This window comes from Lynx canadensis, chromosome F1, assembly GCF_007474595.2.
Source record: "Lynx canadensis isolate LIC74 chromosome F1, mLynCan4.pri.v2, whole genome shotgun sequence".
In the NCBI taxonomy this organism is placed as follows: Eukaryota; Metazoa; Chordata; class Mammalia; order Carnivora; family Felidae; genus Lynx; species Lynx canadensis.
Window position 1 is genome coordinate 14,445,611 of NC_044319.2, and position 24,239 is coordinate 14,469,849.

At 37.9% G+C, this 24,239-nt stretch overlaps 1 protein-coding gene across 4 annotated transcripts in view; it reads left to right on the top strand.

Annotated features, from left to right (window-relative positions):
- DNM3 (dynamin 3) overlaps positions 1-24,239 on the top strand; it is a 551,444-nt gene that overhangs the window by 499,706 nt on the left and 27,499 nt on the right. For all 4 annotated transcript variants that reach the window (XM_030302287.1, XM_030302289.1, XM_030302290.1 and 1 more), the window contains one exon: positions 16,973-17,137. In XM_030302287.1, the coding sequence (XP_030158147.1) occupies positions 16,973-17,137 (165 nt within the window). The remainder of the gene's footprint in view (positions 1-16,972; positions 17,138-24,239) is intronic.

A 24,239-nucleotide genomic window follows, 5' to 3' on the forward strand; every position in this document is an offset into this window, starting at 1 on the left:
ATCATAGCACTTAGCATTTATTGCACGCTGTGATTAGGACACCTTGTGTCCTGCCTGTTAATCTGCTCCTCCCCAAATAGATGGTAAACTTCTTAAGAGAACAAATTGTGTTGTGTTCCTCCCTTTAACTTCTCAGGGCACCTAGTACATTTCTCATCCTATGTTGTATGCTTAATATATAGCATAGATTAAGTGTAACAATTATCTATTTAATAAACCAGTTTAGACCAAGATAAATACAAAGAGGACAACAGGAAATAGTGTTTATGCTGTGTATAAGGGGCTCATTTTCTACTCTACAATATTAGTATCTAGTCTGCATATCAATTTTGAGGTAGTTGCCTGTCCCTAACTCAAAAAGAGTCACTTAAAAAGTAATAATTGAGTAGGGGTGCCTGAGTGGCTCAGTCAGTTAAGCGTATGACTTCAGCTCAGGTCATCATCTCATGGCTCGTGAGTTCAAGCCCTGCATCAGGCTCTATGCTGACAGCTCAGAGCCTGGAGCCTGTTTCTGATTCTGTGTCTCCCTCTCTCTCTCTCCCCTCCCCCCACTCACACTCTCTCTCAAAAATAAATAAACATTAAAAAAAACTTTTTAAAAAAGTAATAATTGAGTCTAGAGATCGAAGTACCACATTATAGGAAACACAGGCGGTAGAAGAACCCATGAAATGATATCCAGGTGGATTAAATATGTCAAATCCAAACTGGGAAGTTGGGTGGAATCTATAGGACAAATGACCTACTCCCACTCCTCCCGCCTTTTTGAACAAAAACAATAGATTTCAAGGCAAAAAGAAAGAGAATGAGTTAGAGGAGAAGCCTATAGATTAAAATAAACCTAAGAAATGTATCTACCCCTCATAGTATATGGACTTATTTGGATTCCAGTTCCAACACATAAACTTTAAATCAGTTTTTTCAAAGACAGTTGAGGAAGTATACTGTGAACACTGGCCCTTGAACAAAGTGGGGTTTAGGGGAACCATGCACCCTGTGCAGTATAACTCTCGACTCCTTAGAAACTTAACTACTAATAACCTGTTGAGTAGAAGCCTTACCATTAGTATAAACCATCAATTAACACATATTTTGTATGTTCTGTGTATTATATACTTTATTCTTACAACAAAGTAAGGTAGAGAAAAGAAAATATTTATTTTTTTTAATTTTTTTTAAAGTTTATTTATTTTTGAGACAGAGAGAGACAGAGCATGAACGGGGGAGGGTCAGAGAGAGAGGGAGACACAGAATGTGAAACAGGCTCCAGGCTCTGAGCAGTCAGCACAGAGCCCAACGTGGGGCTCGAACTCACGGACCACGAGATCATGACCTGAGCCGAAGTCGGACGCTTAACCGACTGAGCCACCCAGGCCCCCCAAGAAAATATTATTTATAAGGAAGAGAAAATACATTTACAGTATTCTATACTGTGTTTATAAAAAAAATGTGTATAAATGGACCCACATGGTTCAAACCAGTGTTGTTCAAGGGTCAACTATGTTCGTAAAGTTAAGAAATGATTAATATTTTTCGGTGTGATAATAGTATTGTGGTTATGTTTTCTAAGGGTCCGTTTATTTTAGGAATGCGTACTGAAATATTTACAGATAAAATGACACGATGTTGGAGTTTACCTCAGAGTAGTTGGGGAATATAGAGGGAGCAAGGACAGCCATGTGGTGCATTGTTGAAGCTGAGTAATGAGCACCTAGAGGTTAATTTCTGTTATTCTCTTTACTCTCTCTACTTTTACATATATTTAAATTTTCCCAAATGAAAGGCTTAAAAAGTAGTCACTGATGTTAAATGATTCTTGTTAAATATTTTTTGTGTGGCAATGGTATTAAGGTTGTTTTTTGAAAAGGAGTCCTTATCTTTTAGAAATACCAACAGAAGGCCTGTCCGGGTGGTTCAGTCAGTTAAGCGTCCAACTTTGGCTCAGGTCATGATCTCATGGTTCATGAGTTCAAGCCAGTGTCGGGCTCTATGCTGACAGCTCAGAACCTGGAGCCTGCTTCAGATTCTGTGTCTCCTCCTCTCTCTGCTCCTCCCCCACTCATTCTCTGTCTCTCTCTCTGCCTCTCAATAATAAATAAACATTTAAAAAAAATTTTAATTGTTTTAATAAAAATGAATTTAAAAAATACTAACTGAAATATCAATGTGTGAAATGATAGAAATATATTTATGTTACTATGGTTTTTAAAAAATATAGTAAACAAAAACACAAAATGTTTACATTGTCATTGAAAAAATTTCTTTTTTATTTATTTTAATTTTTTAATGTTTATTTATTTTTGAGAGAGAGAGACAGAGCATGAGTGGAGGAGGAGCAGAGAGAGAGGGAGACACAGAATCCGAAGCAGGCTCCAGGCTCTGAACTGTCAGTACAGAGCCTGACGAGGGGCTTGAACCCATGAACTGTGAGATCATGACCTGAGTCAAAGTCAGATGCTTAACCAATTGAGCCACCCAGGCGCCCCTTGAAAAGATGTCTTATCCCCAGGAACACATCCCTAAACCCCAAAAGTCAAGAAACAATAATCCTTTAGGTTATATAAGACCTGTCCTGTTTTTACCTAAAGATTACCCATTTCCAAATAAAACTATGAGTTATGCATCCTGTAGATGAGTACATACAGAAGAGTAAAAACAACCAAACACTGGGCTGTGAGTACTCATAGTCCTTAAAGGTACAGGATTTGTCACAAGAGTAGTGGCTTTCAAAACCATTTGTTTTTTTTCCAGTTAACAGCAGCCCTCAATGGCTGTGCATTGAGACATGCGTAAACAGTCCTATGGTTTTTAAAACCTTCGAGCTTTCCCCAATACCAGTTCATCCTTAGCCCTCTGACAAACTTTTCAATGAACCATGCATTATTAGCAAACTTATCTGATTTGGGGAAGAAGGAGATCTTGTCTCTGTGATTAAGATACTCATGAGCAACAAAATGATCATTAAGCTAATATCAGATCCCAGCTGAAGGTCTGGAAAATCTGTAAGTTAGAAGAATCGTTTGTGCAGGGAGAAGAATGACGTGTGCTACCAACACCATCATCATTTCAGGTGGATTCCTGTAGAGCATATAACTCTATCTTCTTGTCATCCTAAAGTCATAAATGTTCACTGAAGTTTGTCCTTATACTGACAATATCTCAGTCAAAATTAAAATTCGCTGTACAACCTATTAATGAGATCATTTTATGGTCTCTCAATATCTCATTTGATGCCAAGACCAAAGGAAAATACAAATCTGAACACTTACCTAGGAAACATAGGATTTATCAGGTAGCCATTCTGAGAATATGAATCTAATGTAAACATTTTTATCAGAATGAATCAGCAATATTGTTTTAGCAGTGGAATTGGAACTTAAGAATAAGATTGTTAAGTAATCATTCATAAAGTTTTTAAAAATAAACATGTATTTTTTTTAGAACTTAAAAAACCATTTTATATAAAAGATATAACATCATGTTGCTACTCCGTACTTACACTGTCCAGGGCAATAGCCACTAGCTGCAGATGGTTACTAAACCCTTGAAGCATGGGTGGTCCATGTTGAGATATGCTTTAAGTACCTATTTGATTTCAATACTCTGTACCAAAAAAAAAAAAAAAAAAAGGATGTATCACATCAGTGACTTTTATATTAATTATATATTGCATTTGTGTGCTAGAGCTGCTGTAACAAAACACCACAAAGTGGCTTCAACAACAGAAATTTATTTTCTCACAATTCTGGAAGCTAGAAACCTGAGATCAAAGCAAAATATCAGCAGGGATGGTTTCATCTGAGGCCTCCATCCTTGGTTTGTAGATGGCTAACTTCTTTCTGTGTCATCACATGGCCTTCCCTCTGTGTACGCCTGTGTCCAAATAAGGACACCAGTCATAGTGGATTATGGCCTACCCTACTGGTCTCATTTTAATTTAATTACCTCTTAAAAGATCATATTTCATAATATAGTCCCATTCTGAGGGACTCGGAGTTAGGATTCGAACAAATTTGGGGTGGATACAACTCAGCCCTTAAATATGTCAAAAAGGGGCACCTGGGTGTCTCCGTTGGTTAAGTGTCCAACGTCAGCTCAGATCATGATCTTGCGGTTTGTGAGTTCGAGCCCCACGTCAAGCTCTGTGCTGACAGCTTGGAACCTGGAACCTGCTTCAGATTCTGTGTCTCCCTCTCTCTCTGCCCCTTCCCCTGCTCGTGCTTTGTCTATGTGTTTCCCTCTCTCAAAAGTAAATGAATATTTAAAAAAATAAACATTATAAAAATGCATTTCACTTGCTTGTTTTACTTTTTTTTAACATGGCTACAGAAATGTGACTTGCGCTTTATTTCTACTGGACAGTGCTGTATTTTATCTCTTTGGGATGTTAAAACACTATCATTACCTGTTGGAGGAGTAAGAAAAAGTTCTAATTTTTAAAAATGTCTCACTTTCTCTTTAATTTCACTTTTAGTACTCAGTTTCACTGAGAAATTGTTAATGAGCAAAAGCAGTGAGGTAGTGTATAAAGAGCAGGAAATATACACAGAGGACATTTCAGTCTTACTATCTGTTTCAGTCTTACTATCTTTATTATCTTTAGGCACATCCTCTCCCCTCTCTGTATTTTCATTACTTCTTCCTAAAGAAAAATAATAGCAATGGCTGACATTTATTGAGTGTTTATTATGTGCCAGGCACTCTTCTGAATTTCTACACTGGCAATTTATTTAATCCACTCAATACTCCTTGAGAGGAAATAATTATAATAGGTACAATTATTACTCTATCTGACAGAAAACTGAAGTACACAGAGATTAATCAACCTACACAAGTTCCCAGGGTTAACAAGTGATGGAACCAAGTGGTCTCTGTCACATCCTTTATTCCCTCATATGCTTCTATTTCTGTAAGATTCTTTTGAGGACCAGTTGAGATGGTGTGTGGAAGCACATTTAAAAATTATTGGCCATTAATTGTTTTGCCTTTTCATAGAAATATTACAGAAAAAGCTATTGTTTTTCTCTTTTGACTAGCGGATCTACTTATCTTCTTTGACTGCCTGATAATTTTAGAGCTAAAAGAAGTGACTGTGTCTGTGTTTTTGACACATTATTGAATCACAGAATCTTTGGAAGGATTCTCAGAAGTCATCCATTCTAGCTCACCTTGCTCATTGTAGCTCTGGTTTTTTCTAGCATGCCCAGAAGAGTTTGCTTGAATTCTTGTAGTTAATTGGTGCTCCCCAGTCACATGACATTTCTGAATGGCTCTGACTGCTTATATTAAGCTTACGTGCACCTTTCTTTCCTTATGGTCACAGAATGTTAGAGCTGAAAGGGCTTCCAGAGAGGAAGTCAGTGATTCTCATACTCAGGTAGGCAGTGAAGGACCTGGCGCATTTAGTCTAATAAGCCGACAAATATTTATTGGTAAGATTGTAGCCCAGTTTCTCTCTCTGTTTTAGAAAACACTCTCAAAGAAAGAGTTTGCAGGGCAATTTTTGAATTTTAAAAAAAAATTTTATGTTTATTGATTGTGAGAGAGAGAGAGAGAGAGAGAGAGCACGAGCAGGGGTGGGGCAGAGAGAAAGGGAGAGAGAGAATCCCAAGCAGGTCTCACACTGCCAGCACAGAGTCCAATGTGGGGCTCAATCTCATGAACCGTGAGATCATGACCTGAGCCAAAATCAAGAGTCAGACATTCAACCAACTGAGCCACCCAGGCACCCCTGCATTTTTTTTTAACCAAGCTCATATTTATGAATTGTGTAACCTCATGTAAGTCATTTATGTCATTTACATCAATTATCTCAAGTTACACATTCAATTTCTGTTGAGCACTTAACTGTATGTCAGGCACCATGCTTAAGTACTTTTTCTATGTTACCTTATTTGGTCTCTACACCTGCTCTGCCCTATAAAATGTGTTTGATGCTAATATTACCCCCTCTCATGGAACAGAAATTAAGGCCTAGAGAGGATGACTAACTTCTTAACTTTAATTTTACCGAAGTCACAAAGCTAATTAGTGACAAAATCAAGATATGAATATAGGGCATCTGATTCCATAGTTCATAGTCTTAATTGCAATTCTAAATCATTGCTCAAACTGAAGTGGTTTGGAAACTTGGGGTAATCTACTAGAGTCAGGTACATTTTTTTAAACTTGTATTTGAGGAATGCTACAAACGTGTGTTTGATCCAGATATTTTTCTTGTGGTTCCTTTGATTTGGGAGTTCTATAGACTTGGTAGAATGTGTTACTTACAGTCATATGGAAACTATGGTTAAATCAGAAAAAAGTTTTGTTGAAATGGCAGGAATTATTATTCAGAATTATTTCATTTAATGCCCTTTAAATCTTAATCACACATATCATCTTGATGTTGTGTAAAGCTATCTTTAGATGCTACCTTAAGCCATGTGCATTCAGTTTTTAGCTCTCCAAAAATTGGTATCATGCCTTTTCCATTTTATACATATTCCCAGATATTTTATAAGCAATTGTGGAATATTGCTAGAAATTGTATTGAATCAGATGGATAATGTTGCCACATCTCTTTTTGATGCCGTTGGCCACCAGTGTAGTATGAAATTTCATGATGATAATTTCAAAGAGGTTTTACTCTTTAATTCAGAAATCCTTATACCTATTTTAATTTGAAAGAATTTCTGTGGATTGAGTAGACATAAACAATTGCCAGGGGCAATATTATAGTCCTCACTAATAATAACATTTCTAGGAATTTTGAAGCCATGGTTAGGAAAAAAGAAATTTGGGGGAAATTGTGAATACATGCAGTAATATGTTTTCTTAACAATATTTACATATTCAATCTAAAGTTACCTTGTTATTCTATACAGGAACATCTTGATCTCGTCATAAAAAGCATTATTTGAAATTATAATCTCATCAGTGTTTAGTAGTGGTTATAGTCTGATTTCTGCATCTAAACTACTTTAAAAACAGTCTAGAGGAAGAAAGTTTTTAAGAAACCACGTCAACTTTTTCTCTTATACCTCGAGTCATATTTACAAATTTTATTAACACAGCCCTCAGTACAGTCTTATGTATATAAATTTTAAAATACTACAGATTTTCTTCTAATAATAATTGCACCTACCAAGGTTACCTTAGAGTACTTTTGATTTTTATTATAAATGCTGCCATAAGTTGCTGGTCTTTAAGCAATCTTGCCTTTGTTAATTTTTACCACGTTGTGAGAAGTGGGCATAATTTGAAGCAATATATATTTGTTTTCTATATATTACATCCTCCATATGGTTAAACAGGCAATACACACACACACACACACACACACATACACACCCCACATACATACACACACAATTTCAAGAAAAGGATAGAAAGAAGTAAAAAAATAAACTCCAGACCCAATGGTTATTACTTCCAGCATGTAGATCTCTGTCCTATCAATCTTATTTTCAAAACTCATCTTCAGTATATTTTGATCTTACCATCTTCATGAATTTCTATTTTATGCAAACTAAAAGTTTGCCTATAGTGAAACAAATTCCTTTACATTTTAGTTTCTCTCTTAATTGGGAATGAGTATTAGGAAGACAGAAATTCTATTTCTGGCAGCTTTGGAAGTACATTTCCAGTTCTAGGGCACATCCATGCTGGCTGTTTGGTGACCCAGAACAGATGTGGTCCAGTGCTATCACCAGAAATATTCTCTCTTTGAATATTAGAAATAAGAGGTTGAATATTCTAAACAAGAGGTTTAGAAACAACAGCTCAACCTGGCAAATTTGTTCTGATTTTACATTAATCTTCCTTATTAACAGAAATGAACCTAAATTTTCTAAAACAGTTTTTATATTTTTTATCTGGATCATCTGGTAAGGCCATTGGGCCCTGGAAAGCCTGACAAAGGTATACTCACTAATTCATGTATAGGGATGGCTGAAAAAGTTATTTTGAGAATTACTTGGGGAATTCTGCAGTTGAATCCAGATGACAGCTTTGTCAACTACAGTGCTCAGAGGACCTTGGAAAAATTAAAACCCTTGAATATAGCTGCTTATTTAAAAGCTTCATTTTGTTTCTCTACTCATGAAACAAGTAATGATTCTACCCACAGAGTTTTACCCTTGTGTGTTTTTAAGCCATTGCATTCTTTTGTTTTTTTACTAAGAAGTTTTGGCATGCAAAGAAAGTGATACTGTATTTGCACTGAACTTTGAAGGATTATCTACCTCAAGAGCCTTTCATTTTTGTTAGGGAAATGGACATGTGTACACCTAATTACGATGCAAGACAAAGGAAACGTTCAGATGCAGGAAGAACAGGGGCTGTATTTTAGCTGCGGCATCCAAAGTTGTGCTCCATGCACTAAACCAGGAAGGACGAACAGATGGAGTTGGAAAAAACAGTTTTCGGTTGCAAGAACGTCCTGAATAAATGATTTATTCATTTGAGCTCTTTAGGATAGCGGCAACAGAAATTAAATTCAAGCCAACCCAACTTTTAGAAATAACGGAAAACAGTTTACTGGCTGGTGTAACTGCACAAGCCAGAGGCAGAGACGTCTGCACAGCCAGATGCACGCGCTCGAATGACGTCTTCAGATATCTGCCTCTCTCCATCTCTCAACTGTGCTGTTCGCTTTGGTGACTTCATTTGCACACAGGTTTGACTCCTCTTCATTTTGAGGCAAGCCTGCACTCAGGCCTACTTACAAAGTTTTCATTCCTAAATGAAAGGAAGCTTCTCCTTCCTAAGAGTTCTGACAAATGTGCTGTGATTGGCTTTGCTTGGTCACGTGCCATCTGTGTCATCACAGAGATTAGCCTGGGTGGGTGGATAGATCAGCCTGATCTCTGAAGCTCCATCTAACCAACAGGACTGAGAGTGGGGGGAGAGGAGGCTGTCTAAATGTATCTTCCCCCTACCCACAGGGGAAGCATAGCAAGACCTTGTGATAGAATAAGGAGAGTAAAGATGGATTCTTTTTTGACTCACCTCTCTCTCCTTTAGAGAATGCTGTGAAGTAAAGGTAAATAATTAGAGTAGGACCAGTGTTACTCTCCATCACAGCCCTTCCTGATCCTCTGCTTCTCTGAACTCTTACAGCACCTGTGAACTCCACTACGCAATGTAACATTGAATCACATACTGCTTTATGATCTATAGAGGGGCTGTGTATTTATTAGTCAGGCTTCTCCAGAAAAGCACAATCAATAGGGTGGGTGGGTGTGTGTGTGTGTGTGTCTGTATGTATAGACAGATACATAGATAACATAGATAATGATTTTTTATATGTAATTGCCTCACATAATAATGGAGGTTGGCAAGTCCAAAATCTGCAGGTGGGCTGACAGGCTGCAGACCCAGGAGAGCTGAACATTCCAGTTTAAGTCCAAAGGCAGTCTTCTGTAGAATAGGAAAGAACCACATTGCAAATGAAGTCCAAAAGCAGTCTGAAAGAGAATTCTCTCTTGCTGGGGAGAGCCAGTCTTCTTGTTCTTCAAGCCTTCACCTGATTGGATAAGGCCCACCCACACTATGGACAGCAATCTGCTTTACTCAAAGCCCACCAATTTAAGTATTAATCTCATCCAAATATACTCTCACAGAAATACCTAGAACAATGTTTGTACCAAATATCTCGGTACTCTATGGCCCAGTCAAGTTGACACATAAAATTAACCATCACAAGTTGTTTTTATATTTATCCTTATTTTATTTGATCCTATTTTCTGGAAATTTTTTCTCTGGAAATATTCTATTGCTTGTTTTGCTACTGCAAAGAAATGTTGTGATTTTTTTCCCACTAAAAAGGACATTTGTATCAGTTGATTCTAATTATAGTTCTTTTTAGAAAAGGGGTTTTCTTTTTATTTTAATTAACAAAGTTAAATTTTAAACAAATATTTTTGCCAGTAGTCAATACTTGCAAAATAATTTTGGCCCTTTCAAAATTACTAATATTATCTGAAACCAAAAACTGTGGTCAGGCAAGTGGTTATTTTTAAAGAAACCCATTTAATTGTTCTGCTTAGCCCATCTATTGTTTAGACAAAAGGTTGTTATGCAAAACTCAGTATACAAAGATGAAAATTTTTCTTTTTTTAAATTTTTTTTTAACGTTTATTTATTTTTGAGACAGAGAGAGACACAGCATGAACGGGGGAGGGTCAGAGAGAGGGAGACACAGAATCTGAAACAGGCTCCAGGCTCTGAGCTGTCAGCACAGAGCCCGATGCGGGGCTCGAACTCACGGACCGCGAGATCATGACCTGAGCCGAAGTCGGCCGCTTAACCGACTGAGCCACCCAGGCGCCCCAAGATGGAAATTTTTCAAAAATAAATATTCATAAATCCAGAGAAAATTCTCAGTTAAGATTGTTTAAATAGCAATATTCAATAATGTGTTTAAAATATATGAATATTTAATATTCATGAACTTATCTGCTAGCAGGCAGTACAGGCCTTTAGATAGATTACAAACTAGATTGGAGTTACTATAACTTCTAGGAGGACATCAGGACAGAGTACATAGGTTTTCAGATTTCTCTAAGAATCTTCATATCCACATTTGTTTTTACAGTTGCAGATAAAAGCTATTGTTTCAGTGCATCTTAAATGCAAATTCAGTGCCTGTCAGTTATACGAGAGGCACTTCCTCTTATTCCTCCAGATCCCAGTTATTCTTTGCTGTTATCATCCAAGTTGTTTATTGGAGATGTGGACATACACTGGTACCACACAGAAATATACTATTCGCAGCTATTGGGCTAAGTGAGAGTTAGAAACATCAGAATTAAGATAGGGTTATTATTGTTGTTGGTTATCAAGTAAGTATCTTTCAAATCCTGTGTGTGTGTTTTTTTTTTTAATGGCTGTTTAATTTCACAATATTACATAGTTTTGTAATTTATTATGATGTCATGTAGAGATGAAAGGAGAGTAAAAGCTGTAGGGAGAATAAAAAGGTAGTAACAGGTAAAGGAGAAGAGGGAAGGAAGAAAAAAAATGAAAATAACCTAAGCAGACAAAGTTGGGTCCTGCCTGCTTTGGCTAGTAGATCACCACTAACTGGATCAGATGAGGTTCACTGTTGTTTTGTTTGGTGGGTTGGCTTTTTGTTTGTTTTAAAACGTTTATTTATTGTTGAGAGAGAGAGAGAGCATGAGTAGGGAGAGGCAGAAAAAGAGGGAGAAGGGATCCGAAGCAAGCTCTGCACTATCAGCATACAGAGCCCATGTGGGGATCAAACACACAAACCGTGAGATTATGACCTGAGCCGAAGTCTGTCCCTTAACCGACTGAGCCACCCAGGCACCCCAAGCTTCAGTGTTTTGTCCTGTATTATGGATATTTCTTACAGAGTGCAGATGTAAATAGATGCCAGCATTTGATTACAATCACAGTTCCGATCTGTAGACATCCTTCGACAGAGTCATCAACATCTTTATAGCAACTAAAATCATTCTGGATACAGATAGTCATTTATCCTGCCCAGACCAAGAAGCTCTACATGGAGAACTCAGTTCTAGGAATCCAAGCAATTATTCACATTCACCATACAGCAACACCTCAGTGACCTGGAGCTCAGTCTCTTAGGTTCTTTCAAAACAGAAACCTAATCCCTCAGGAGGTGGCCTGGGTTAGTTTTTTCTTCATTAATTCCACAATATTTACAAAGCTCCTGCTATAAGTAGGGCACTGTGCTAAGCACTAAGGATAGAACAATGAGCATATCCCCTCAGTCTCAGTCAGAAATCTCACCCAACATTTACGGTTCGTCTCTACTGTGACCATCCCTGAGGACTCCCCATGAAGCCCACCGCCCTTGAACTCATACTTTGACTTACCAACGCATCTTACACTGGATCCTCCCCATCAGAGGATAAGCTCACAGGCAAGCCCTGTTTTTAGACTTCCTTTGTACCTCGCACAGTTCGCCTGAGACACTAAACAAGTATTTGTTGAACTAATTAATGAAATACCTGTCACCAGGCACCAAACTGCAATCTGTACTACTCTCAAAGGCTTTCCAGAGCGTGCTTCTCCCATAGATACTTTTTTTTTTTTTTACAAGTTTGGTTGCCTGGCTCTGCAAATTAGCCTCTAATTAGCCTCTGCAAATGAGCAGTGCATGACTGGAAGTGGGGAAAGGTTTTCAGTGAGACATTCTTCATAATGTGAGGCTGGAAAATTCAAAGCTGCATTACCATGGTAACCCTATTTTCATAATGATGACCTGATTCACTACGAAAAGGTTAAACGATATTTTCTACTGTTTGTTTAAGGTAGTAGAGAATTGTACAACAAAAGTAAGGTGCTTAGAAAGGGGCAAGCATTGCTTATCTGTAAAAATCACTTGTGTAGATCTGTAGCATTGTACAATGCTCTCCACTGGCGAGAAGAGATTGAGCAATTAGCCAGTATGTTTATGTGCATATTTTTGCCAGGATAATGTGCGTTTCTGTCATTCCACTTTAAAGAGTTGCAGTCACCTTAAGAAAATAATCTTATATGGATGGTTTCAGTGATCTTCCAAGAAACCTATCACATAATTCAGTAAGAAATTTAAGGAAAGGAAAGAGACAAAAACAAAACACATGAAAAATAAATATCCCCATAAAACCCAGATCTTCTATAATGGCTGCTTTAAGGTATGGTGGGAATTATTTCCAATTCAACTATTTCTAGTCCTCTCACCTGTTAAAGTAGGAAGTCTTTAGGAAAAAGCTTTTAAATTAAAATTTTGTAAAACAGACTGTTTTTTGAATACTGTGCAAGTAGTTTCATAAGAAAGAAAATTACAGTATTGTTTATAAACAATTTACAGTGCTGAGTTGCTATTTTTTTATTGTTTAAGTTGCATTAGATTTCACAAAAGCTATTTGGAAAAAAAATTGCAATAGGAAGGCCTGTCCATTGTATTTTTCAGAAGAAAGCTGGTTTTCACAATATTATTCACATTTTGTAAACAGCATCAATGAACCTGCACATAAAAGGTTAAATGTTTGCAGACCATTCTTTTTTGCCTCAAAGATCAGAGACAAATTACTATTTTTATTTTACATTCCCTTGATGAGGATAATGATAAACAGCTGTCACTTCAGTGCTTGGACTGCAAAGAATCCTATTGCAATCCTATAATTTAAACAAAGAAAAAAACCATAGTCATACTCAGTATACATACAGAAAAGAGCACAACAGAGAATTTGATTAGAACTGGGTCAGGGAAGAAGGAGTATTTGCTGTCTGAAATTACTCAGTTAGAAGAGAAAGGCCATGTATGCACATTTTCCCCATTTATCTTAGACGTATTAGAGAGGGTAAGTGTTTCTTCTTTCTTTCTAAACTCAGGAAAGAAATTCAATTTGCGTTGTGAATTTCGTGACTCCCATCATGTCCGTGGTATTATCAGAGAAGTTCAGGTTTGCATGTGACCGCATGTTTTTCCAAAAGCAAAAGAGAATTTCAAATTGTTTTATGGGTTTTCTGGAATACTTCTCTCTCTCTCTCTTTTTTTTCCGTGTTGAGAATTAAACCATTCAGTGTTCTCCATTCACTCCGACACTTTCCCTTATTAAGTGCATCTGGTTTGAAAAAGTGAAAGTGAACATCTTGTGCATATTTTGATGTGCAAAGAGTAAAGTAAAGCTAAATGTTAAAAAAAAAGTGTGAAATGGGAAAATTCAGTGTTTCTATATCAAAGTATGGATGATGATGTAACTTTCTTAGTGTTTCATATTTCTGCAGGTTCTTCTAAAAATACTACTTATTCTACTTTCCTCTTTTGTTTCAATAATTTGGTTTTTTATAAATATCACTACTTCACTGACACCTTTTTTCCTAGAAACGCTTTTTTACATTTATAATTTTATCTATGAAACTAAGTTGATGTACTATGGATGTTTCACTGTTTCATAATACTTCTTGATTTTTTTTATACTTAAGGAAAAAAAAGAAATTTGTTAAAATTGAATGCCTCTGACATTTGTTGAACAAATTTCAGCTCTCAGAGACTCAGCATGCTCTTCTATAGGTTGACATTAACAATGGCCCCTCCCTCCTAAGGTAGCAGTGTGGGTCTTCTATATAAAGTGCTTAGCATAGTACCTAGAACACAGCAAGTGCTCAATAAATGTTCTTGGGAGAGGTGGAATATTGAGGCTAGAATGTCATCACCTCTGACTGTTAAATACCATAACAAAATCCCAGTATATTTCAGATCAGAGAGACAAACTGAATTGTATTTTATCCATTATGGAGGTTTGTATTGTTTTGTATAAAAGGTATTTTCGTCACAAGGCTGTTGGTCATCTGTTCTCATATACACATATATATATTTATATATATATACACATCATATACACATATATATATTTATCTCATATATATATATATTTATATATAATTATATATATATTTATATAATATATAATTATAGTATATATTATATATATAACATATATTATATTATAATTATATTTTTTTCATAATCATTTTATCATTCCCACTGTTATCAAGTCATAATGGATCCCAGCTCATCACCCTGGGGTTTCTCTGGTCTCCAATTCCTCTGACACATGGGCAGGCACACTTGGATACCCTGAAATGCACCAGAGCAGCCTCCTTGGTTTCGGTGAACCCTTTTGCAGTTGTTAACTCCTCCTCCCATGCATCAGGCTCTGTGCCGGGTGCTGAGAAGAGAAAGATGAATAAGACCCCAGAGCCCAGTAGGGGGAGGAGCATAAAACTAGGCTGGATATTAAATAGTAAAAGTGAATACAAGACACAGAGGAAGCACAGAGCAGGGGAGTGCTGGGGGTCTGGGGGCCATCAGGAGCTTGTCCGGAAGAGGTGATGATGGAGCAAGGCTCTGAAAGATGAAAGTTCTTCACAGGTGGGAGGGAGGGTTCCAGGCAAAGGGGACTAGCTTGCAGAACACATGGAGGTGTAAAAAAAAAAAATACATTTTCCATTTTTATATTGCTTGAATTGAAAATGTTTTATGCTCAAATTTTTCACCTTGAATTTTCATAACGTATGTTGAGAGTCCAGCAGCTCTCTAACTCTATTCCATGAATATTGAGAAAAGAAAGAAAGAAGCTGACATTCGTTGAGGCCCTTGGCTAGGTCATCTCATATGTGTTATCTCATTTAGCTTCCACAAGTTTTCCAGGGATGTGGGTCCCCATTTTAAAGACAGGGAGGAAGCCAGGTTTTAATTACATCAAGTAACTGAAGTGTGACCACACAACCTGTACACAACAGAGCTTGAATTTGAACCTACAGTTTTCACTTTCACATACAATATCCTTAACATGACATTGCAGTTACCACTGACTCTGACAGTTTGAGCTCAGCATGGAGCACATTTGCAGTGGTTTTTATGCCCTAGAAAGAAGTTTGGGAACATGACTGTTTTTTCATTGCCATGGCTAACCTTCCCTCTATCAGCCCTCTATCACTTTATGGCCTTTTTTTGCCTATTTATCCCAGATCCTATTGTGCTTATATATCGCAAATTAATAATAAAAATTACTTCATAATACTTGATTTAGTTCTTTCTTTCATTGATCAAAGACCATTTAAAACAACTGTCCATTTTGAAACTTCCTCTTCCTTGTTGTAGTAGAGTCAGATGCCTCAGAAATGTCCTCAAACTATCACCCAGAAGCATGGGGTCATACTCTCAGGACTGGAAAAATGACTGTTGTGTTTTAGACTGAGTACATTATTTTAATAATTTTTAAAAGTACTGGATATTTCTGAGCCAGAGAAGCCTATATAAATGATTAGAACCAATTTCTATCTTTGTTATTGTTGACTTTGTGGTGTACAAATATGCCTTTCACACATGCTTATTGATTCAAAAGTAAAGTTTGTCATTTATACATCCACTTAAGCCATTTAGCACAGTGCTTTGCCTAGAACTGATTGGATGATTGAAAACCTGGCAGATCAAAGTATGTACATTTCCAAAGAAAAGTACTTCGTGTCTACAATGGAAGCAATAAATTATCCCCCCCCCCTTTTTTTTGCATTTGTAATTAAATCTTTCCAAATGTTAGAAAGTACCCAGACCACTAACAGTATTTGTATCATGTTCTGGGGCTTAGATGCTCCAACCTGACTTGAAATGGAGACCATTTGTTCTAAATTGATTTCAATGCCAAGCCAATAGGTCAGCCCTTAATGATGAAGATGCCATTTCAGCCCAGCCTCTGGTGGATAAGCCAAAATTAATTAACTCAAGTCCCATAGTATAGAAAACAGATGCTTCTCTCATGTTGCACAAGTAAATTCTTTGTGTATAGATGTGTTCTGTTTTATTCAAAGAATAACAAGTTGGAAGTTAAAATTGTAAGTTTTCCACAATGGAGCCAGCCTTTAGTAGTGATGACAGAAGCATGAATTTACAGAACAAATTCCAGCAAGTGCATGGAAAAATGAATTATTCTCTATATCTCTTACTTTGGCCCCGGGCCAGGCTTAGGAGATTTAGTTTTAAAACCTGGGCCGATCCAAATGCTGATCCATCCCAGAACAGACCTAGGAGTTCCAGAACAACACCAAGGTTATTTCTAATCTATTGAATCCCTAAGAGACCGCTCCCAGAGGTTTACATCCGCATCATTCACTTGGATTCAGTTCTTTGGCCAGCTTGCAAATGGCTTAAGATTAGATTGTTCTCTAGAGGTATGTTGTTAGGTGCACTGTTTATCTGGTTATTCATCTCAGTATTCACTCAGAACTAGAATAGTTGCTTTTCCTAGGCTGTGGCTCGCCGAAAGTAGAATAATAACTTCCTGGTTCTGATCTTTTTTCGGAATTAATGGGTATGTTTAAGATAAAGATGTTACCATCTAGTAATATAACTCCAAATATAGTCATCAGAAGTTGATCATCTGATAATGTATGGTATTTTTTTCTTCTGAACGAATGTGAAACAATCCATGTTTTCTTTCCTTTCTGTTAGACTGAAAATGATGATAATGGCCAGGCAGAAAACTTTTCCATGGACCCACAGTTGGAGAGGCAAGTGGAGACCATTCGCAACCTCGTAGACTCCTACATGTCTATCATCAACAAATGTATCCGAGATCTAATTCCAAAAACAATAATGCACCTTATGATCAACAATGTAAGTGACTATAAACTGTCTCATTTTAACTTCTAACCTATCTTAGTATGGAAACTGCTCATAGTCTCATCAGTTTCTTTATGCTATTTTCTGGATGGTTGAAATACCTATTTTACCCAGGTTCATCATTTTCTATTACAATTGGTTAAGTGACTAACCAGAGAAAGAGGATTCAGGAAAGCAAACATGAAACTTCTAGCCACAGTGCTGTGGTATTTCCTACTGCCTCTCTCTTGAAAAGTATGCATTTGCTCACAATAAAGCAGAGCAAGAATACTGTAGCTATAGTCGGGGCGTAAGTTAATTGCAAAGGCAACAATAAAACCAGATGCCCCGGCTCCTAGATTTTGAGATTAAAGGCAAAAGATATTTATTTTTTTCTACACACATAGACATAAAATATATTAACATGGTTATTTTTTCACCTTCTAAAAGCTATGGAATGCTATTTTAACCTGGGAAATGGCTTTTTGCCCTATTCCCTTGGATTAAAAGTCAGTCAACTTCTCTAAAGTAATGATGATATTGCCACAGATCTTAAAGTGCCTGCTACACTAGCCCTCAATCGATCTGTATCATGTAGAATCTCTCCTTTTTCATGGTTATTTTTATAGTAGTCAGGATATGATACTTAAATTATGGTCTAGTTTGGTTCTCTGGGTAGCTAGTTTATTAAAGTACAAGTTATATCCCAAGTTATTTGAGAAATTATCTTTTAGATAAGATAGGCTGTAATAGGGTGCCTTATAACAGGCTTTTCTGACTCTTGAAAAGGAGATACCAGCATTTTTAGTTCTAGCAATCTTCTAGGGGCACCTTTTTATTTAAATCAATGCTATATTATGAGCATTTGCTTGTAACAAATAAAAATTAGCTGGCAAAGGTACTAAAAAGAACCCCTTGCTAGAACTTAGGAGAAACCTGTATTCTAAGCCTGGCTCTGCTACAAACTCTGTTGACCTAAAGACAAATCAGTTAACTTCTTTGCATCTAGGTCCTCCATATGTAAAACACTAATCATAGAAAAAGTACCCGGCTTAGGGATTTATTCCAGAAGATAATATATATGGAAATACGATGAAAAATATACTTGTAAGAAAGCAGTGTGGGTGGCTGCCTATATAAGAACTATAAAAAGCCTTTATCCATATTTCAGGATTTATTTCAAAATTGTGTTTGTAAATATGACCTTCTGTTGTTGTTCATGGTCTATTCATTCCTTGAATAAAGGTTTCCTTGAAGAAACCCCTTGAAGGAAACCCTTCTTGAAGAAACCCTAAGCACCCATGGTTTTTACCTAACTCCATTCCCAGACACATTTTTGCATATTCAACCAAGGTTAGTAGGATACTTGGAAGTATCAGCAGTAGGTAAGCAATATATTGGACATTTGCAAACTATGAATTGTATTCTTAAGCTTAGTCAGCAGCCTACTGTGTGACCTGAAGCAAATTATTTGGGCCCTCTGAACTGAAGTCAGTCACTTCTAAAATTACGGTAAGAACAAGGAGCTGCCTCACTGTATTGTCAGAGAACATAATAAATGCAACTATATGCCATTTTGAAAAATATAAAGTACTAAACAAATAGTCTGTGTATTTTTAAAATTACCCTCTTAACTTTGCTTAAATGAGTTCAGGTTGTTTTGCCGTGGTATATCCAGGCACTTGCTTATTTAAACATTTTCCTGATTAAGTATCATTTATCTTTTCACGATTTTATCGTAAGTCATTAGTGCTGCCATCAGTTCAAACACTAGGTTGCTCTGCGCTATATTAAATCATCAGCACAGGAAATAGCACTTCCTGTCTAGAGCTGTAAGGAGTAGCCTGACACTAATTAGTTAAAAGGAGGAAAAAAAAATGACTCTCTCACAAATCCATCCTACTTTCACCTTCTCAAGAAACACACACACACATACACAAAGAAATGTGGGAGTAATTGCCCTCACCCCTCACCGGTGTGCTTGTTGGCTTTAATGAAATGGCTAAACCCCCACCTCCAGGGCATAATCCATGGAGGCAGAGCTCTTGGAACTGTCTTGAGAGAGACCTTGCAGAATGATGAGAACGAAGACTTCAATTCTGACCTGATCGGCACGGTCAGACCTTGACATGGAGATTAACAGGAATGTGGAGAAAACGGAAACATCATGTAATGCCAGATTCTTACGAAATTATGGTTATCTTTCTTTGAAATTTAACTTTTTGTATCTGTCAGAAAATAGTTTTACGTATCTCAGAAGACCACTTTTCCTTGAGTATTATTTTATCTGTGTTTTTACTGTGTATATAAGAATATATAGTTTTTTATATATTTGATCATTATATATGTAAAAATGTAAAAAAATGGCTCTTTTTAAGTGCCATATTCTCATAGCATCTTTTTGTGCAGAATGTCTGAGCCCTTTTTGTTCATTCTGGAAGTGTTCTATTGAGTACAGGGAAGAGAAACATGGTGGACGCCCAGCCCCGTGTCGTGCACATGTGTTGATTTTTTATTCACTTTAAGGTGCAGAGGTCTTCAAGGTAGAGAATTAATCATAGAATCACAGCTAGAAAACAAATACCTTGACTGCTCATTCTAAATTCCATTCACTTAACCCTGCCGTTTCTGGAAATGGCTTTGGGTAGACGCTCCAGAACCGATAAATGCCTGAAACGGGGTCCTCTGCCTGTGGACAGTCACCATGGAAGGTGGTGCTGTGGCCTTTCCTCTTTGAAATGCGAATGGCTGCTCTGCCTTCTGAAAAAGAATATGTTTCAGCCAACTTTTATAAAGTTCAGAATTTGGTGGGCAGTTTCCTTTGAAAGTTTACATTAAGTGTTCTGCCACTCAAGTCTCCATATGGAATTATTTAAGAAGTTTAAAGCCAGCAATAAATGCCTTGCCTCAGACATACTGTAAGCCTTTGTCTATTGAAGGGCAGCAGCTGTTTCATTGCTTAAGCATACTAGGTAACAGCGGCACAAAGAAATAGCACGTTTATGACAGCCGGTCCTTCTGGTCAGGCTACAGTCGAAGCAGCAGACTTTTGTTCAGGACACACATTAACACCCCATGGCAAGCACAGTTTGATGGCCTCTCCTCCGCAGCTCACTCCACCGGAAGATTCGCCATCAGAAAATCAAGAAAGGGGATCCAGCTTGATTGTAAAAGTGTGACTGGCAAAGTGGTCCACAATTCTGTGTTGGGACCCATAGGACAGCCACCCACTGAGTACCCATTATTTTGCCCAGATTATAAATGAAGAAAGTGAGCCTCCGAGAGGTTAAGTGACTTTCCCAGGGTCACACAGCTGGGGCTGGCAGGGTCAAGATGAAAATCCAGATCCTCCCATTTGCAGTCTGAGGGTCTGTCCCTTTTAACGTCCGTTAATGCATATGGAGAGGTTAGGAAAACTAAATACAGCTGAACCTTCTCAAACTAGGGGACTCCTATCCCCACAGCACATACCTGGTGTATCTTCCCAGAAGGTTCATTTACTCAAAGATTTCATTAGGGGTTGTTTGCATATGAGAAGCAATGTTTTACATCTTAACCAAAAATTCAAGCAAACCCAGATAATACAAAATAGAACATAAAGTTTTTATGAAACTTTTTAAGAACCAAATATGAAGCCTAGAGGCGTTTCACACTTGGAGTGTGTGCTGCTCCTGGACCCCCGGAGATCCACATCCACTCTCCTTGGCCATTGGCACTTCGCTGGAAAATTAGTAACATGTGCCCTAGTTTCAGAACTCACTGTAACTTTCGTGTGTATGAAGTAGAGTGTTATTTCAAATGTTCATTATTTGAGGTGAAAGTACACCTTAAATACCAGGACACTGAGTTTGTTTCCGTGGGTCAAGAACTCAGCATCCTGCTCAAGAAACAGATCGGGACCAGGGTCCAGAAGCCCCCCTGGTGTTTCCCCTCCCCCCCACCCCCATTACATCCCCCCCCAAGGGTAACTCTCCTGATTTTTTACAGCATAGGGTGCTGCCTGTTCTCGAACTATGGAATCATATATAGTGCGTGCTTGTTGGTGTCTAACTTCTTCTGCTTGACGTTATGTTTGTGAGTCAAAGGATGTTGCTTTTTAAAGAAGGGAAACGTCATTGGTCTCTAGCAGAACTAAATCCCTGAGAAATGGAAAGGAAGCTAAAGCAGACGTGAAAGAACTGTGAGAGCTCAAAAAATCACAAGCTTGTCACCAAGCCCTTTTCCCAAAGTAAGCACGTTTACACTTCTCAGTTACGTTTTTTACATACTTACCCGTGTGACCGCGAGCAGTCACAGACTGCAGCCCTCCCGTCTAGAGACGGAGAGACCTTAAGGAAACGGTCTTCTTAGTAACAGAATCGTGTGACAATTCTGGGAATGTCCCTTCCATTTGTGAAGGTCTTAAAATGGTCTTAGTTATGAAGACAAAAAAAGGTCTAAGATGCAAACCTATCACAGGTTGATAGAGAGGGGTTAAAGTAAGAAAGAGGGGAAAACATGTGGAAGGTTTTTAATGACCTCACATTCCTCTACACTGAGCAGAACGACATGGCACAGTCATGCCTGTTTATCTAGCATGTGGAGTCTGAACTGCAGTGAGGTTTTGTGTATGAGGATTTTTTTGTGGACTGTGCCAAGATGTATAGGTTATAAGGTGCTATAATTAATTAAAAACATAAATATTATTTCAAGTCTTACATCCAAGTATAATTCGTCTATGTCACCTTCTGTGAGGTACATTCCAAATGCCATCATCTCAAAGGGATCTACTTGACCTCAATTGTCGTGCAGAAAGAATCCTTGATTTACATATTTGTACCAGGGACACACGGACTGCTCAGAAAGTCCCTGAAGTGTCTGGAAATTCCCTGAAGTACCCCCCTACCTTTGTTCCAGTTGTAGCATCACCGCACTAAGCTAGCACATGAGCAGAGGCTAAAGTTTTGTTTCAGTGCAAAATATAATGTTAACCTGCATACGCTCTGTATTGAACTCCGTATGTCACTTGATGCCTGCACTATTGCGATAGCTTGCTCTTTTGTTCTTGCGCGTCTGCTTACCTAACGCCAGTCTGGCCTATGTGCTTTAGCAAGAATAGCTTTTGTGTGCTGAGCACTAACGAAATGCGAGGCATTGTGCGAGGCAGTTTATGATCCTCAGGACAGCCCTTGACGCAGCTACAACCGCTGCCCTCATTCTGCAGATCAGGAACCTGAGACTGACAGAGGTTGCTATTTGCCCAAGAACGGGAAGCGTGGGAGCTGGGACTCGGATTCAGAGCTGTTTGCTCCCAGAGCCTGAGCTCTTGACCACTGTGCTGCACCGCCGCTTTCCCCCATGCTAATCATACTCCTATGAATTCAGAGCTTTTGCCAAATCTTTGGGATAGTAGGCAAGTTTTGGTGTGTAACATTTGATGTGGAAGAGTTGATTCAAGGCAGATCTTTTATCAGAATGCTGAAACAAGCCCTTATTATTTTATTTCGTGGTTTGTTTGACAGCCGCTTCTTACTTCAGACCTGCTTTAAATCTATTCTTGGAAGGACCTTCTTTTAAATTACGTTTAATAGATTCTAAGTGATGCTCCAGTTAGAGGTAAAGCTTCAGACTAGCTGAACCCGACTGCTGTTCAATGCCAGGAAAATTGTCTGGTTTTGAGTTCTGAGCTGCGCCATGTATCTGAGTGCACACACACACCCAGCCGTGGAAGATTTGTGTGAATGTCCCTGACTCCTTGGGTACTCCTTGGGACTCCTGCAAGTGTGCTGAAAAGTGAATAATTCTCCAAAAAAGGGGGAATGAAATATTCCCGAAGCTAACTTTACTGTCTTTCCTCGAAGTCTAACTTTCCTTCCTGACTTTTGATTTTCTGCTCTTCGACTCACCCAAACCTCAGTGGTTGAGGTGTCCTTGTTCCTTTCGTTCTTGCCCTGTCACATCAAAACAGCACCAAGTCGAGTTGGCTTTTCCTTTATAATGTAATTTAGCTGGGCCCATCTTTTCTATTCCGCTGCAATCTTGCTAGATTAAACCCTCACCATCTCATAAATGATCTATTAGTCTTATAACAGATTTCTTTATCGCTGTTACCACCCTTACAAATTCTTTTCCAATCACAGACTAATTTCCCTAATCTCTCTTTTATCATTTCACTTACTTGCTTACAAGTCTTCCGTGGCTTCCCATTACCAAATGGATAAGGTTCAAATAGTTTTCCTTGGCATTCAAGGCTTTCACATCTGGCCCTAGGTGACCTGGCCACATTTACCTTCCACAACTATCACACATAAACCTACCCGACTAGACAGTTGTCCAAATACATCCTGTCTACTAGATTACTTCCATATTTGAGTTACTCTTGGTTTACAAAATATGTGCAAAGAACACTTTTTATTTCACCACAGTGAAGCTGTGATTTACCTGAATTTTCTAAACTATTTACATAGTTTGATACCTTTAAAAAATAATAAAGCTATGTGTTTTAGACTCTTATCTCTTGGTTATGTATTTAACCACCACCCAGGAATTTTGAGCATCTGACAGCTATTCCGTTGTCTGCCTGAATTTGTAACAATTAAATATACTGGCCTTTTCTCTTTCTTAGAAAGACCCAGTGACTCTAGATAAGTGTTAGTTTCATTTAACAGAGAAACTGAAAAATCCGGTTGGTTTATTTTTCTAGGCTTAAGTCAATTAGCATACTTCCTTGCCGCTCTAAAATAATGATGCTTAAACATAAATTGTCTTTTCTTTTTTTTTTATTTTTTTAATCTTTATTTTTGAGAGAGAGAGAGACAGAGTGTGAGTGGGGGCGGGACACAGAGAGAGGGGGACACAGAATCCGAAGCAGGCTCCAGGCTCTGAGCTGTCAGCACAGAGCCCGACGCAGGGCCCAAACTCATGAACTGTGAAATCACAACCTGAGCCGAAGTCAGATGCCCAACCGACTGTGCCACCCAGGCACCCCACAAATTGTCTTTTCTAAGCACTCAAAGTAGGGAAGAGGGTAATGGAAAGAGCACCAGACCTTGAGTCAAAAGATTTGGGATTCAACCTAATGTTATGTGATTTTGGGCAACATAGTTAAACTTGAACTTCAATTGCTTTATCTGTAAAA